Source organism: Bolinopsis microptera, chromosome 4, assembly GCF_026151205.1.
Source record: "Bolinopsis microptera isolate Bmic1 chromosome 4, MBARI_Bmic_1.0, whole genome shotgun sequence".
Classification (NCBI taxonomy): Eukaryota; Metazoa; Ctenophora; class Tentaculata; order Lobata; family Bolinopsidae; genus Bolinopsis; species Bolinopsis microptera.
Window position 1 is genome coordinate 6100727 of NC_087075.1, and position 17708 is coordinate 6118434.

General features: G+C 36.8%; 3 protein-coding genes across 4 annotated transcripts in view; all 3 read left to right on the plus strand.

Annotated features, from left to right (window-relative positions):
• Positions 1–9340, plus strand: part of LOC134814478 (ELKS/Rab6-interacting/CAST family member 1-like) — a 75910-nt gene extending 66570 nt beyond the window's left edge. Inside the window, exons 14-16 of one of the 2 annotated variants that reach the window (XM_063822606.1) lie at positions 5318–5432; positions 5801–5880; positions 9022–9340. In XM_063822606.1, the coding sequence (XP_063678676.1) occupies positions 5318–5432; positions 5801–5880; positions 9022–9131 (305 nt within the window). In that variant the 3' untranslated portion in view covers positions 9132–9340. Of the gene's footprint in view, positions 1–5317; positions 5433–5800; positions 5881–6741; positions 6779–9021 lie in introns of those variants that run through there. The other variant, XM_063822607.1, reaches the window with a different exon arrangement.
• A 5212-nt stretch (positions 9341–14552) lies between these two features.
• On the plus strand, positions 14553–16046 carry LOC134813751 (small ribosomal subunit protein eS10B-like). The gene is made up of 5 exons (XM_063821629.1): positions 14553–14595; positions 14927–15072; positions 15214–15397; positions 15522–15616; positions 15970–16046. Exons 1-5 carry the CDS (start codon positions 14553–14555, stop codon positions 16006–16008), a joined length of 507 nt encoding a protein of 168 aa, XP_063677699.1. The 3' UTR covers positions 16009–16046.
• A 1063-nt stretch (positions 16047–17109) lies between these two features.
• Positions 17110–17683, plus strand: LOC134813748 (small ribosomal subunit protein eS26-like). Its single transcript, XM_063821622.1, has 2 exons — positions 17110–17391; positions 17559–17683. Exons 1-2 carry the CDS (start codon positions 17132–17134, stop codon positions 17644–17646), a joined length of 348 nt encoding a protein of 115 aa, XP_063677692.1. The 5' UTR covers positions 17110–17131; the 3' UTR covers positions 17647–17683.
• Positions 17684–17708: the final 25 nt, after the last annotated feature.

Consider the following 17708-nt stretch of genomic DNA (forward strand, 5'->3'; position numbering starts at 1 on the left):
TATATAGAGTTTTCCCGCCTTCCAAACCAAAATCAGATATAAATGATTCACCCAGAATTTCAAATTCCATATAATGTGACAGAATTTACATCATTTCCCAATATAACCAAGTGCATGTATTTGCTAACTTTTCAAAACAACATATTTTAGGGCTATGATTAGTTATTATAAGAGTTAGGTAATCGTCATCAGATTAACAGATCTTTTTTTTGTAGTTTGGATCGATTAATATAGGCAATTAAGCATCATATATCAATTTTAACACACTATCTTGATATTGTTGGGGCAGGGAAAGTTAATTTTGTTACATTTTCAGTGTCTTTGACAAATTAATCTAAAATTGTTAAACTTGAGCTCTGATGTTCTAAGATGAGAAGTATGTATCATACGTACTTTTCAAAGTATCGCACAAGTACGTACTTTTAAAATACTGCGGAAAAGTACGCAGATACAATAATGTAGTGCACGTGTCAAATTTTCGCGCGGTTTTTAAAATTTCGCGCGATTTCAGAGTCTTATAAGTTGTAGATCATCAAAGAAGAGTTGTAGCGAGAGTTTTACAGCTAGACTGATGAAGTTTGACAGCGGTATCGCCCTGAGAAAACTCGAGCATTACAGGCTAAATGTGGACAGCGAGGGGCTCAATTTATACACCGAAGTGGATTCGTTGCAGAATCTACCAAATCCTATGTTGTATTGGAGATACTATAGCCCACAGAGTTATGAGGTTCTCCATTTGATCGCTAGAAAAGTTTTTAGTGTTCTGACTTCTTCCTCAGTCTGTGAACAAAATTTTAGAGACATGGAGTATATCTACTGCAGTAGAAGACTACGCACTAAGCCTGAGAGATTCAACAAATTGATCTACATCTACTCTAATGCAAAACTGAAACGTTAAAGGCAAGACTATTATCGGCTCGAGAATTGAGCATAAATAGTCGACTTCTATCCAGAAATGGGGGTCAAACACTAAATCTTTAGCGCACTCAAACAAATTCTTGTATGCATTACTTTTATTGCTAACAGACTCAGTAAGGGTTGGATCAATATAAGTCTAAATCAAAGTATCCTTGGAACCCTTCAGTCTCTCCAACATAATAAACTGGGTGGCAAACCGAGTTTCCCCTGAAGGCCTGGCAATGGAAACGCTAGTACTTTGCCGGATAATTGGGCTATGTCCGGCATTTTAATTTCATAATAGCAATTAACGTTCATTATGTTCCGAACGTTAAAATCTTTTAGCGAACGCGTTCACAAACTATTTTTAGTGAACGTTCCGTACGCGGTACGTTCACTACAACTAAGGTTAAAGCTGAAAATAAATTTGATCTGTTGAAATGATGATGCTAGAAAGTTCATTGTTTTTTGTTTTGATGAAATGATGAAGCTTATTAAACTTTCTTTGTTATCTGCGATTGAGTGTTTCTATTATCTCCATGAATATGGCTTTCAAAACCATCATGACAATGAAATTTCAATCGTGGAAGTCGGGAGTTTCCAATAAATAAAACGTCGGATCTAAAAAAAGTTACATCGCGCCTGTGAAAATAAGTTTGAAAATTTTTTGAATCGTACACTGAGGTATCATACGTACTTTTCAAAAGAAAGTACAAGTACGTACTTTTCGCCCGGTATCATACATACTTCTCATCTTAGCTGATGTTCTAGACAATATTCTACCAATCGTTTCTGAAAGAATGCTGAATTCTAATAGAGTTATAGATCTTCAAAATAGGGGCAAGACATGTTTACTTTGTCACATCAGTTATTATAAGAGTTAGGTAATCGTCATCAGATTAACAGATCTTTTTTTTGTAGTTTGGATCGATTAATATAGGCAATTAAGCATCATATGTCAATTTTAACACACTATCTTGATATTGTTGGGGCAGGGAAAGTTAATTTTGTTACATTTTCAGTGTCTTTGACAAATTAATCTAAAATTGTTAAACTTGAGCTCTGATGTTCTAGACAATATTCTACCAATCGTTTCTGAAAGAATGCTGAATTCTAATAGAGTTATAGATCTTCAAAATAGGGGCAAGAAATGTTTACTTTGTCACATCAGTTATTATTAGAGTTAGGTAATCGTCATCAGATTAGCAGATCTTTTTCGTAGTTTGCATTGATTTATATAGGCAATAAAGCAGCCTATGCTAATTTTTACACACTATCTTGAAATTGTTGGGGCAGGAAAAGTTAATTTTGTCACATTTTTAGTGACTTTGACAAATTTAACCTAAAATTGTTGAACTTGAGCTCGATGTTCTGGACAATATTCTACCGATTTTTTTCTGGAAGAATGTTGAATTCTAATAGAGTCATAGAATATATAGATCTTCAAAATAGGGGCAAGACATGTTTACTTTGTCACATCAGTTATTATAAGAGTTATTATAAGAGACTATTTCATTCTATAATCATTGTTTTTAACATATTTACGATTTCGTATCATTTTTTGTGACAATGTAAACATCAACTGATCTGAACTTGAATCAACTACATTGTCATCATATGAAGTTTTCCCGCCTTCCAAACCAAAATCAGATATAAATGATTCACCCAGAATTTCAAATTCCATATAATGTGACAGAATTTACATCATTTCCCAATATAACCAAGTGCATGTATTTGCTAACTTTTCAAAACAACATATTTTAGGGCTATGATTGGCAGAAGAACCATCAAATAATGAGTTGAAAGGGTTTTGAGGACACCTCACAGTAGAAAAGAGGTCTCGTATTCTGAGTGTGACAAAGTTTACGAAATATTGCCTTAAAGGACCAGTTAACTGAAAAATTTGTAGTCTCCAATTTGGCTAAGATTTAAATCAGCTGTGACAAACTGGTAAAGAATCGTATCGCCGAAAGAACCAACTCTCTAGCGTACTTGTAACGCGTGTTATTGCAATAATAAGCTGTGGCCTCGTGACGTCATAAAGTCCCTCAGTGCGCGCTTGCATAGCGTAATTTACATTACAAATGTTTATCATCGTCAATAAAACACATATAACTCACTCAAATTTTAGAATTATGACTATTACCCTAGTTCTCCAAAATCCTTATAGTTTTGACTATCATTCTAACTAAAGGAATAGCTGATTGGATGTACAGTGCTCACGTCATGATTTTAAACAGTGATATAGGTTCTTGAACAGTGGCGGGTGAATGTACGGTTAGAAAGTTTCTGCTATTACAACTTATGTCATATGTGATAATTTTGGATTGTTTTCATTGCTTAATTAGCTGCTTAACACAAGTAGCTAGGGAGACTGTGCCGATTATTTTTCCCCAGTCCATGAAACTCTAACGAATTTAGAAAGGATCTAGATAAGTAGGAGTTTGTTCAATTCCGAGAGCAATTATATTTATAGCATAGCGAAATTTATAACTTTAATCCGCATGTGTCAGCCAGCACAGGAGACAAGAAGTCTGGCTACTTTACGGCCGTTCCTCTGGGACCATTAGTAGAAGTAGCTTCTATCAGAACAGTGCCGTGGGAACAGAATTCCCGCCAAAATACCCGGTCTCGGGTCTACCAAATAGTAATACCGATTGGACTTGGAGTGTACGGTGTGCGGTGTGTCTTGAATTAGACTTACGGCTTACATAGTTGTTATCCTAATTGCATTATCATCGGTACATAACATAAATAAACTACTGGTAAGTTTAAATACCAAGTGCAAACGTGTTCAGTCAATCGACCCACTGAACAACTATAGAATTTCCAAGACCCTATTATTCTCTGGCCATATATTACGGCACGATCGATTGTTAGATGGCTAAACGACCAACGTTAATACTTAATCTATACAATTCTAAAACTATGAGCTAGCACTTTAATCTAAAAATACACTTTTTATATTACTCCTGATTTTTACATTTCACGTAAAACATTGTCGCCACAGGTTGATCATGGACACTAACAGCTTGATTTGAGATAAATGACTAATAAGTTTCTCTAAAGTTAACTCTAAAGTTGTGTAGTCCAGTCATTTATGGACATTTATGAAAAATGAACCTGCAAATATTCAAATACTCACGAAACTTTGCACAGACCTTCCCGAAGGTATGAATAAACGATTTTCGTTTGGAGACATTTTTTTACCGTGGAGAAAACCCAGGAGGGCCACGCCCATATTGACCCAATAACGTAACCGACCCCTTGCTCCTGAAGGTCGTAGAGTAGAGACTTCAAAATAGGCTTAAACGAAGCCGCATATGCATGTTTATATAGTGTTTACTTTTCGAAAAATTCGCCAAAAACCATTTTGGGCGTGGTGCTGAGCCCATTTTCGATAGGATCGTGATAGAGTCTTTAGACAGGGTGCAAAAGAACCGCAATTAGCATATTAATATATGACTTACGAACAAACATATGCCTTAAAGTGCTTACTTTTTCATTTATTGGGGAAAAACTGATTTTCGGTTCCAGAAATCATGCAAAACTATGGATATCTGGTAAATTGGGCTATGAAGGCCCTAAAGGTTTTTGAATGTGTGCAAATTGTGCAGAATGGCCATGTTTATATACAACTTATGAAGCAACATGTACCCTAAATTACTTACTTTTCGAGTTATTCGGGGAAAAACATTGTATTATGTCCATTTTCTACCTGTAAAATACAGTCTCACGAGCTCTTCTGCGCGCGCAAGGGACTTTATGACGTCATCGCCAAAATAATACAAATGCTATTTACACGCGTTAGAGAGCAGTTAGAGATTTAGGAATTTCAACACGTTGATTAGTTTGCTATTTGTCACAATCTGTCAAAATATGAGGATAACTTTTTTTTCAGTTAACTGGTCCTTTAAAGCCGTTCGATCCGTGCCCTTTAACCAATGTTGTATCATAATTGTTAGATTGACCTAATCTACTATATTTCCGACCAAGGAATGATAATTGGGCAGCTATGGTAAACAATGTCACAAAAATGTGACATTTTTTACATTATAGTGCCTAAAAGCAATACATTTTCTTTCTGAGCAGTGCATATGGGAGTATGGGTCACGTGGCTAATGTTCACAATATCTCGTGACGAACGTCGTCCGCAGCTGTAGTTGAAATTTAATACTTTAATATGTTTGTTGAGGGACAGTTAACAATGGACACGTGACTGCCATCATGACGAAGTGGGTTTATAGCCACACCTTGAGTTTGATCTGAAGGTCAAGGTTTACTGATCAGTGAGTGATCTGAGGGTTTTCTCCGCGAAGCTTGCGCATTCCCAGTGAAAACCTTTTATGTTAGGCCATCTAAATTCCAAAAGCAAAGCTTAATACTTTTTGCTTTACTAACCAAGTAAATTTATGTTCAGAAAAGATAAAAAAGTTGGAGGGGGAAATTAAAGACCGGGAGAATATGATGGAGGAAAAAGAAATGGTGATCGCTCATTTAGTGAACGTTGTTAACAGATATGCGTTCAATGACAGGTAGATTATAAAACTTTTTTAATTGTGTGTGATATATTGACTATTGGGTATTTCATGATTGATATCGAATATCTAAAGAGCTGGAATTAATTTCTTAGAATGGATTTAATTAAACTTCATTTACTATAATTTTATACTATATAGCAGAGTGGTTAAAATAAAGTGTACAATATTACATTTCTTGTGCTTAATCCAATGTGGTAATGGTATAATAAAATACACCGTACTCTATAATCCAAATTTATAAAATGCAGTAAGCAGTGAGTAACTGGGGCTCCATGTTAGCAGCTCTACAAGCTTATTAAAATCTAATCTAAAAGCTAATTAAATTGAACAATTATACGAATAAACTAATAATTTATCTCCAGAGACGACGGTAGAAATGGGAACCCAAAAAAGAAGATTTCGTCTCCAGACGGGTTGCTCTCAGTTTCCATATCGTCTGACGGTTAGTACTTTTTAAACTGGAAAAGTGCTTAAATCAAATTGGATTACCTTAAAATATTGCAGGGCACTGACCATGCTCAGATGTCAGGAGGATTCTCGAGGATTGTGAGGGATCTTGGTTAATATTCATCGTTATAGTTCAGCATAAACCTTGACGGATGATACTCGTCTAAATTTCTTTAAAAATGTACCCTAAGAACTTTACATCGAAGAAACTAGTCTTTGGTAACACGTTAGTGACTTAGAAATAGCTAGTTGCAATCCTGAACCCCTCTAAAAATGAATATTCAGACTGCAGGTACTATCAAAAATTTGAATTTTCGGTGTCACATTAAATGGAACGAAGCATTTTAATTTACAGGCAATTATATTAAAGTGTTCGATGTCTGCGGTTAATAGCCCAGATATGTTGTGCAAAGTTCCAAAAATGTCCATTTTTGGCATCATGGCTTATAGTTTATACTACAGTTTCATAAATCACTTCTAAAAACGGTCGTCTGTGAGTAGGTATGATTGATCGGTGGTATTATTTCTTCGAATTAAAAGCAATTTGTCCATCCAGTTGAATTGAAATCGAACAAAAACAGTTTCAAGTTTCTGTGCCGCTAATCCAAATTGGTGATGTCAGCGGCTAACTATAAATACACGACTACCTAATCATTTAAATTGCAAAGGTAATATAATCATATAACAATATGATTATATAACTTAATGACATAGGTTTTAATACAACTGGGACTTTTACGTTTGTTGATAGAATGGTAAAATTCTGGAGTTCCTTTCATTAAATGATGCAATTATGAAACGATCGAATTTAGAATTAACACGTCATATTCTGTAAATGGCAAGCACCATATTTCAGGAACAACTAGACGGTAACCATTGATTGACTTCATTAAAGGACCAGTTAACTGAAAAAAAAGTTATCCTCATATTTTGACAGATTGTGACAAATAGCAAACTAATCAACGTGTTGAAATTCCTAAATCTCTAACTGCTCTCTAACGCGTGTAAATAGCATTTGTATTATTTTGGCGATGACGTCATAAAGTCCCTTGCGCGCGCAGAAGAGCTCGTGAGACTGTATTTTACAGGTAGAAAATGGACATAATACAATGTTTTTCCCCGAATAACTCGAAAAGTAAGTAATTTAGGGTACATGTTGCTTCATAAGTTGTATATAAACATGGCCATTCTGCACAATTTGCACACATTCAAAAACCTTTAGGGCCTTCATAGCCCAATTTACCAGATATCCATAGTTTTGCATGATTTCTGGAACCGAAAATCAGTTTTTCCCCAATAAATGAAAAAGTAAGCACTTTAAGGCATATGTTTGTTCGTAAGTCATATATTAATATGCTAATTGCGGTTCTTTTGCACCCTGTCTAAAGACTCTATCACGATCCTATCGAAAATGGGCTCAGCACCACGCCCAAAATGGTTTTTGGCGAATTTTTCGAAAAGTAAACACTATATAAACATGCATATGCGGCTTCGTTTAAGCCTATTTTGAAGTCTCTACTCTACGACCTTCAGGAGCAAGGGGTCGGTTACGTTATTGGGTCAATATGGGCGTGGCCCTCCTGGGTTTTCTCCACGGTAAAAAAATGTCTCCAAACGAAAATCGTTTATTCATACCTTCGGGAAGGTCTGTGCAAAGTTTCGTGAGTATTTGAATATTTGCAGGTTCATTTTTCATAAATGTCCATAAATGACTGGACTACACAACTTTAGAGTTAACTTTAGAGAAACTTATTAGTCATTTATCTCAAATCAAGCTGTTAGTGTCCATGATCAACCTGTGGCGACAATGTTTTACGTGAAATGTAAAAATCAGGAGTAATATAAAAAGTGTATTTTTAGATTAAAGTGCTAGCTCATAGTTTTAGAATTGTATAGATTAAGTATTAACGTTGGTCGTTTAGCCATCTAACAATCGATCGTGCCGTAATATATGGCCAGAGAATAATAGGGTCTTGGAAATTCTATAGTTGTTCAGTGGGTCGATTGACTGAACACGTTTGCACTTGGTATTTAAACTTACCAGTAGTTTATTTATGTTATGTACCGATGATAATGCAATTAGGATAACAACTATGTAAGCCGTAAGTCTAATTCAAGACACACCGCACACCGTACACTCCAAGTCCAATCGGTATTACTATTTGGTAGACCCGAGACCGGGTATTTTGGCGGGAATTCTGTTCCCACGGCACTGTTCTGATAGAAGCTACTTCTACTAATGGTCCCAGAGGAACGGCCGTAAAGTAGCCAGACTTCTTGTCTCCTGTGCTGGCTGACACATGCGGATTAAAGTTATAAATTTCGCTATGCTATAAATATAATTGCTCTCGGAATTGAACAAACTCCTACTTATCTAGATCCTTTCTAAATTCGTTAGAGTTTCATGGACTGGGGAAAAATAATCGGCACAGTCTCCCTAGCTACTTGTGTTAAGCAGCTAATTAAGCAATGAAAACAATCCAAAATTATCACATATGACATAAGTTGTAATAGCAGAAACTTTCTAACCGTACATTCACCCGCCACTGTTCAAGAACCTATATCACTGTTTAAAATCATGACGTGAGCACTGTACATCCAATCAGCTATTCCTTTAGTTAGAATGATAGTCAAAACTATAAGGATTTTGGAGAACTAGGGTAATAGTCATAATTCTAAAATTTGAGTGAGTTATATGTGTTTTATTGACGATGATAAACATTTGTAATGTAAATTACGCTATGCAAGCGCGCACTGAGGGACTTTATGACGTCACGAGGCCACAGCTTATTATTGCAATAACACGCGTTACAAGTACGCTAGAGAGTTGGTTCTTTCGGCGATACGATTCTTTACCAGTTTGTCACAGCTGATTTAAATCTTAGCCAAATTGGAGACTACAAATTTTTCAGTTAACTGGTCCTTTAACATAAGATATAACCAACTTGATTTTATTGTAAGTATTAAAATTTGACTTAAGAAAATAAACAAACAGTTTGTGCTAAATTATACGAAAAGTGTTAAATAACAAGCTCTAAAGACTCTGCTTGTTTGAAGGGTCTCTAATCTGTACTTATGATTATGATTAAATAATTAATTAATTAATTTTCTTTTGTAACGCGTTTTTTAACTTCAGTGACGGACAGACAGAGCAAGAACAAAAAAGTTCAGAAAGGAGCATCACTTCCGGCTAACAGTAGAGGTGGTTTCCTGCGCAGGAGCTTTGTTTCTAAATTTGTTGCTTGAACTTATTATTGTTATTCAAACACTACATTACTGAAGAGAATGACATTTTTGATGATGTTTCTCACATTCAAAGGTTCGGTCTATCAGAGAAAAAGTGTATTTTAATTGAAATTGTGACTTGATCAATTGTTGACTGATAAAATGGTAGACTATGATTTAGCTAAAAACTAAAAGTATTTATATACAGCCACAGTCCCATCTGAATTATCACGAATTACAGCTTGAGCTATTTAGCATATTTCGTGTAATTTTGTATATGTCATATGGATTGTATTCGTTTAAATATTGCGCATTATAAGCGATAGAACAGTGACCAATTAGTTTGTTAACTATGGATAATATGAGGAACTGCCACTGAAGGTTTAATTCCGGCCGGAGACAGCTTACTGGGCCGCGCTCAGCCTGTCATTCCGCCAAATCTATATTATGTTAATGAACATAATAGCCTGGGGTCCTCAGGTAAGAGACAGCATTCCAGAGAAAGTATAACTATAATAATATAATTTGGATAATCATATATAAGCCTATTTCTTGTTTCTGTCCCTTTTTCAAATATGGTATTTCTTGAACCAAATTTTGCAGATTTGACGGAATTCTAAATGTTTCAGAAAAGTAGGGCTATGTTCCACATGACACAGTCGTACTATTATTTCTAAAGTGCTATGACTCTAAACACTAAAGTCACGTACAGGACAAACTCTTAATTGACGATGTCAATTCATGGCAGCTCGGCGCGGCACAGTAGCGCATCTCGCCGATCTAGCCAGTAACGCATCGCGCGCGCTACAAGACAGACTCCGTTACACTTACATTGTTACACTTACACTGTTGACCATTGTTAATGATCTGGCCCGGCGCGCGCACCTTCGTAGCACTTGCCATCGAGAAGAAAGCGGCGCGCGCTACTTCGAAGAAATTTAGACGAGTATCATCCGTCAATTACACTGTTACTCCCTTTTTTTAAATTTAAACATCCTGGTAGGTTATAAACCTACACGGAAAGACAGGTGATAGAAAATGAAGCGGTCTGTCATGTGAGTGATGTCCAGGGCTTTAGTGTTTAGTGTTTAGAGGGAGGGTGGATGTGGAAGAGGATATACAATATATGTTTGTAGGTTTACAACCTACCAAGACGCGCGCCGAGGTTGGACTCGTCCAATATATGGAACAGATATTTCACGAGTATCACCCGTTAAATATATGTATGTGGAAGAGGATATTATTTGTAGGTTTACAACCTACCAGGACGCGCGCCGAGTTGGACTCGTCGAGTTGGACTCGTCGACGGTCCTATATATATATATATATCAATATGGAACAGATATTTTACGAGTATCACCCGTTAAGATATTATATTCACCTGTGTCTACGCGTACTGCGTGACGCGCTTGTTTCACAAGTAGTACTGTCTTTGCCGACTTCGTTGTCATACGTTGTATGACCCGCCGCGCACGAAGTGCGCGGCTCCCCCTGTATCGTCACCATAGTGAAACAACCGTGGGGGTCGCAACGTGATACAAGTCGCGCGCTACTGCAAGCGAGAGGGCTCTGGTTAGAGCAAGATTTAACGGATGATACTCGTAAAATATTTGTTCCATATATTGGACCGTCGACGCGGGCGAGTCCAACTCGGCGCGCGTCCTGGTAGGTTGTAAACCTTTGATACATGTTTCGTATCCAAATATCAGCTACAAAGTAGCGCGCGCCGGGCCAGATAATTAACAATGGTCAAGGTTGTACTTGTATATTATATTGTGTTAACTTTATTTACCTGGGGACGAATCTTTATGTTCATAAACATAAAGATTCGGCGGAATGACAGGCTGAGCGCCGCCCAGTAAAATTTTTTCAGATCTACAATTTCATTTATTAATATCTTCAAAATTTTTTGTAACTTTATACTTATAACAACAAACAATGGAAAAATCACCCAAAATATTGAATATGTGCCGTGAGTATGAAAATATCATACCTATGAAATTCTGAGAAACAGAGACAGTGTTAATAATTGCGGCGTCAGAAATTTAACGGGTGATACTCGTAAAATATCTGTTCCATATATTGGACCGTCGACGAGTCCAACTCGGCGCGCGTCCTGGTAGGTTGTAAACCTACAATCAGAAATCCTTGTCATACTTTGTATGAACCGCCGCGCACGAGTGCGCGGCTCCGCCTGTATCGTCAGGACAGTGGGGGTCACAACGTGATACAAGTAATTGGCAGAGAATAAATTTAAAGTTAATTCAAAAAGTGATGCCGCGCACGTTTTTATATTTTTCATCGTAAGTATAAAAATCGAGCGCTACTAGAAAGAAAAGCGAGAATTCTGTCGAAATATTGTCTTAATGGTACGTATTTCCCTAATGTCTCTCCAACGATTTATGAGGCCTCTTAAATTTTGTTTATGTAAATATTATAGATTACTTATTGTAGTTTTTATATTGTATACAATTTTACAGACAAAATGATCCTAGGGGAGACTCCCAACCCACCGCTTCGGCGGGTAGCCGATACACTTTTCACAAGCAAGAGCTACTTTGATCTACTTGCTGTGAGGTGTTTCAGCTACATGGGTCGGGGTTCCCCCTTGTTTCTTTTCTTTTTACGATTTATATGTCTTCGCACGGTGTTACCCAAATATCTATGTGGCCATTTTGCCTACTATTCAATGTCTCCATCATCATTTTTTACACTATTTAATAGTGAATAATTTACACCGGCGACTCTCTCGCTTGTACAACTACTCAGTACTCAGTACTAAAGATTTATTAGTCTGCAAATTATTAAGTTTGTTTACAATGTCGTAAGAATTTGATATGAATTAATTTAAGTTGAAGTCAACAACTATCTTGAAAATAATGTTAATAATCTCACCGAAAATGAGAAAAAGCGATGTTACAACGCAAGGGTTCTTGAAGTGGAGAAAGGAAGCTTCACACCTTTAGTTTTCTCGACTTCTGGTGGAATGGGTGGTGAAGCTGAAAGACTGGTTAAGAAGCTGGCCAGTAAGATGGAGTACCACACTGGCCAGAGGTACTCGGATGCTGTAGGATACATTGTAGAAAAAACATTGTTGATATAAACAGTCTAGATCTTAACTTGGAGCCACAAGGCCAAGGGTAATTTTTGATTTTTTAGGAAACTTTTTTTAAATTCTTAAAGGGTAGATTTTATATAGGGTCATTGCTATATTATGTGTATATTATTTGAATAATTTTATAAAAAAATAATCTCACCGAAAGGTTTTCAGAAGTGGTGAGTTTAAATTTTAGTTGAGATTGAGTCCTGTAGAGAATCTAGTTATTGTGAGAGTGGGGCTTTTTGCATCTGGCTTAAACAGGGTGGTTTCAATGATAATGGTTGGAGTCCTTTAACTTGGGTGTTGCTTGAGACCATGTCCATTCAAAATTAAAATGTTCATATCGTCCATTACTAACACATCAGACACTCTTCTCACAGTGGGCCACCAGGCTATATTAGGTCCAAAAATGAGTTTGTCAGTTTAAGATGTATTTTAAATAATCTGATGGGAAAACTGTTCCCCTACAGAATGCAAAAAACCGAAATTAAAAATTCCATATAGTTTAACCGCTACGCGGCCGCGAAATTTGCGATTTTTCAAAAATTGATTTTGTTTCTTTTTGGCAGTGAAAAATAGCTCTTACTCTATGTCTGTTCCTTAAATAAGATTATATAAAGTAAATTGTCTCCTTTTACATCTCAAAACAACTCTCAAATCTTAATTTATTGAAAAAAACCTTAATAGGCTATCTAATTTAGCTGATTTTTGACATGACCCTGAGTTTTTGTCCCATTTTTAGGCAAATTTTTGGTCTTCCAGACCAAAAATAGTTGTTAGGCCGCAATAGGCCGCCATATTCCATAGTACCATCTGAAAGCTTAGAGGATTCCCTACAATATAGTAGAAAAATCTACTTGGGGAAACTTGGGGATTATTTTAAAATGCCGATTTGTTACCAATTTATTGGCTTAAACTATGTTATTTAGGGCTTATGCCCAAATATGGGCATACATATTTTTGTTATAACTCGGCCATCTTTTGTTCAATCTTGATGAAATTTTAAATACTAGTTCTGAAAGCCTTTAGCTACAAGTAAAGCATTTCAAAACTGATTTTGTGGCTTGTGTAAGGAATTTTGAATTTTTGGGCATTTTGGGGCTAAAAATTCAAGGAGCATAATTCAAAAATCCCCAATTTTCTCAGTTTTTGTGTATAGTAGGGTCTTGAAATTGGTTTTGATCGTTTTTTTGGGTCAAAGCAGTCTACAGAACACCTTTCAGACATATTTGGATGGTACTAACATGTCTAATATAGCCTGCCCCCCTATTCTGGCCCACTGTGCTTCTTTTACATGAAATCTTTTTATTAACTGCTGCACCAGATTTGATGAAATGATGATAAAATAGACTCTCTATATTTAGGTATATTGCTTTAGGCTGGACTTCAGTCCGCATTTGAGCGCACTTTCTTTAAAGTGTCTTGTCCGCATGCCGCTCTAAATCTTACTGTCAGTCCTCCTGCACTACATGTAAGAAACGTGAGAGAGAAGAGAGACCTTGAGGAAGATCGGGTCTTGGAAACCGAGAAAGGATCATTTGAACTTAACCTGTTGTGTTCTTAACTTCAGGAGGCAGGACCAAGCTGCACTAAGGTCATGAATCGGGCAAAAGTATCAGACAAAGGAGACTAGTAACATGCCCATTGATGGGCTTTGTAAGAGCAAGACCTGGCTTTTCTCTACTTCAGAGTGTCCTCATAGCCGTTCGAAGTCATCTTGTCGGGGGAAAAGCAGTTAAGGAAGGACATGTTGGTTTGATCCAATTAACCTTACTCCATCATTACATGTGAATCTTGTGATTGTTGACAATACAAGGGTTAGCGGACGAGGTTTTTTTTCGTATATTGTAGCTTATGACTGTCCTGAATTAATCTGAATAAAATAATTTTTGGCGCTCGTTTCTGAACTGACCCAAGTACATTGTTAATTTCACCATGTATGTATCCCACTGCACTAGGCACAAATTGATAGCATATTATTATTACTACTAGTGTAATAGTCGATAGTTCAAATTGCAAGGTGTCCTGGACAAGCAAATCATATAGATTACCTGTAGTGGGATGCGCTTGATGTGCTTTGTACCGTTTACAATCAACTGTGTTAAACCTGCGCGGCTTAGTCGTCCAAACGTAGGATTGGACGACCAACAACACCAAATTTCACAAAGATCATGCATGCGCTTTCTTTTGGACGCCCTCAATAGCCGCCTCTGCATCTTGAAAGGTTACCCTTTGGTTCATCTTCATTGTATCGCATTTTAAAGTTTAACCCACAGCACTTCCTACTACTACATTCCTGCTTTCATGATGGATGTTCAATGTTCATTGTTTTTCTTAACGACATGCAAGCTCTCGGTTTAGACATTGGTCCTGAGAAAGAAAAAAGTGAGATATGTTTGAAGATTGTAGGCTGGAAACTCAGAAAGGGTCATTCAAACCTCTGGCCTTCTCTCACTCAGGCAGCAAATATCATTAACTTCATATCCTGAAGCTTACATGTGTATTTAAGTGTTATCGTATTCAGAGTTGTACGAGATAGATATTCTTCATAGAAATTGTGCGTATCTTTTGGCGAATCAATTGAAAAATTGTGTGGTGTGTCCTACATCCGATTTAACAAAGTTAAATAAACACTTTTGTATCCCTCAATTTTTTTGAACAGTTGTAACATTGAACTGTGCTCCTAAAATTGTTTCTGATTCTTAACATTGTACAGCCATGCTCATACCCAAGAAGAACAGGAAGGCAGTGTTTGAACACCTCTTTAAAGAGGGAGTTGTCGTAGCTAAGAAGGACTTTAACGCCCCCACACATCCTAATGTTAAGTCAGTGCCCAACCTTCAAGTAATCAAGGCCATGCAGGTTTGTCAACAGAGTTCAAGTTTATGATTTCCTGTGAATTCTTTCAATTTTTCTCTTGATGAATATAGGCCACTCTAGCTCTCGTCGTTAAAGAATGAAGTATTCAGGGTAAATCATTAAAACTAACAAATAACATTTCAGTCGCTCAGATCTAAGGGATACGTCAAGGAACAGTTCGCATGGCAACATTTTTACTGGTATTTGGAAAATGATGGAATCACTTTCTTGAGAGACTATCTCCATTTACCACAAGAAATCGTTCCTTCTACCTTGAAGCGACCCACAGCTCGAACAACGACTGCCCCTCCTAAACCAAAGCCACAAGGTTAGTTTTGTTAAGTATCGTTTGTATGGTTCGCTGATGAAGATTCTAATTGCTTAATTAAAACTTCGCATGTCTTAACTGGTTTATTCTTTATCTAATAATTATTTACTCTTTTAACCTTCAGGAGCTCCTGCCGGACCTAAATCAGATGATCGTGATGCCTACAGAAGCGCAGAAGGCAAGAATGTCGGTCCCGGACAAGGATTCCAACCTGAATTCGTAAGTCAGCTTATTTTTGAAACCTCGTTCGTTTGCTTCCATTTTACATGATGATCAATAAAGGCTTAAAAATCTGAGTGAATTCCCGTTTTCAGTACTGAAACAAGTGTTATCTTAGTTGGCAGTTAGAGTTAAATTGCTGATTGTAAAGGCCGCTTGACAATAAACTTTTGGGAGCGTATTTAGATCAAGGCATTAACTTGACTTAGCGCTGCTCTCAAAGTACATAATTTTCACAACAGTATTTTAAACGGTGTCACATAACTGACGAGAGTCTTTGGTAATCTGATTCGAGCCCCAGTATTGTCTAAAATATTTCCTTGTGTTTATCTGCTAATCAATTTATATTTCAGAGAGGAGGATACGGACGAGGTGCCCCACAAGGCCAATAAGATTCATTTTATTTATGAGTTTTTAATTATATAACAAACCTTGTTTCATTGCTTTCAATTGTACTTTTCTTTGAAATGTTCTCAAAATTATGTATTTTAAAATTTACTTTTTCTCGCAATTTGATTTCTTCAGGATGCACCTGATGCCTGAGGCTAAGATGTGATTTTATTATTTGAATTCTGTAAGAGCACGCAATTATTCGAATTGTATTCATTTTAACGTTGCCCGACATAAGTGTTGGACATTTCTGGATGTATCCATGCTGGCTGCTGATGTCAAAGATGCTGGATCAGGTTCAGAACTGGTAAAAATAGACAAGTCCAACATAATGCAACTAAAAATTCTGAACGCTTCCATCCTCCCGATCCACTACACTCCCAAATTCTATCAGTATGTGCTACAGAACCCTAGCTGCAGCCGATTGGCCATGTGGTATGGAAAGTATGTGGGAATGGTATGCTGTAAGGTGGACTCAAATATCCTCTATATAATGACACTGGGGTGCTTGGTACTTTATCGTAGAAAGAAGATAGGAACAAAGTTGCTGAACTTTGTGTTGGAGCTTTCAAAAGCTGAGAAATGTAGTGCAGTTCAGTTACATGTTCAAAGTTCAAACAGTGAGGCTGTTGAGTTTTATGAGAAGTTTGGGTTTTGTGTGAAGGATAACATAGATAACTACTATCGATATTTAAAACCAACCAGTGCTCTGCTGCTAGAAAGACTTATAGTCCCTTCAAATTCAGAGCAGCAAGTAATGCAAATGGTTCCTTCTGGAGAAGATGAAATGGATCATACAGAAGAGAAACTAGTAGAATTATCATCAGATAAATGAGATTGTCGTTGTAGCTACCCTGACTGGCCAAACAGTTTCATCCTTCTTTCTCGACGGAATAAATCGCCCAACTTTTAATCTTAATTTATGTTAATAAATGATAAGTAAATAACCTCTTTAGATTTATGATACGTAAATTTTGGTTCAACTGTTATTGGTATAGTTTGAATTCTATTCAATTTATACGTATGACATCAATACACAATATCATAAAATTATGAACATTATACTTAACTGTTTCAATTTCTCAAGTATCACTCTTTAATCCACACATTCCTAAAGTAGCCAGAATGACCAAGAAGAGACGTAATGGAGGACGTAACAAGAACGGTCGTGGACACGTTAAATTCCTGAGGTGCACCAACTGTGCCCGTTGCGTTCCCAAGGACAAGGCTATTAAGAAGTTCATAATAAGGAACATAGTAGAGGCTGCCGCACTGAGAGATATCGGGGAACAGAGTGTTTACAAGAGTTATATCCTGCCTAAGATCTACGTCAAATTGCACTACTGTGTGTCTTGTGCTATTCACAGTAAAGTAGTAAGGAACAGGTACGTGGACTTTATAAACTGTTACTTGGATCTTTTCGTGAATATTGTCTTCCTAAACTAAAGTAACCTTGCCTTCAATTTTTGTTCAAAATCATAAAGTAAACCCTCACATAAAACTGTTATAATTAATTAAATATCTTGTTACTTAATTAAATGTCTTGTTACAGGTCCAGAGAAAACAGAAGAATAAGGACCCCACCTGTCCGAGGGCCACCCGGAAGACAGCCCCAGCAACAGCAGAAAACCAACAATTAATTCATGATGGCTTTTTAATTTTATTCTAAGTTGTTCATATCCCTTTTATTGCTTCGCCTCCT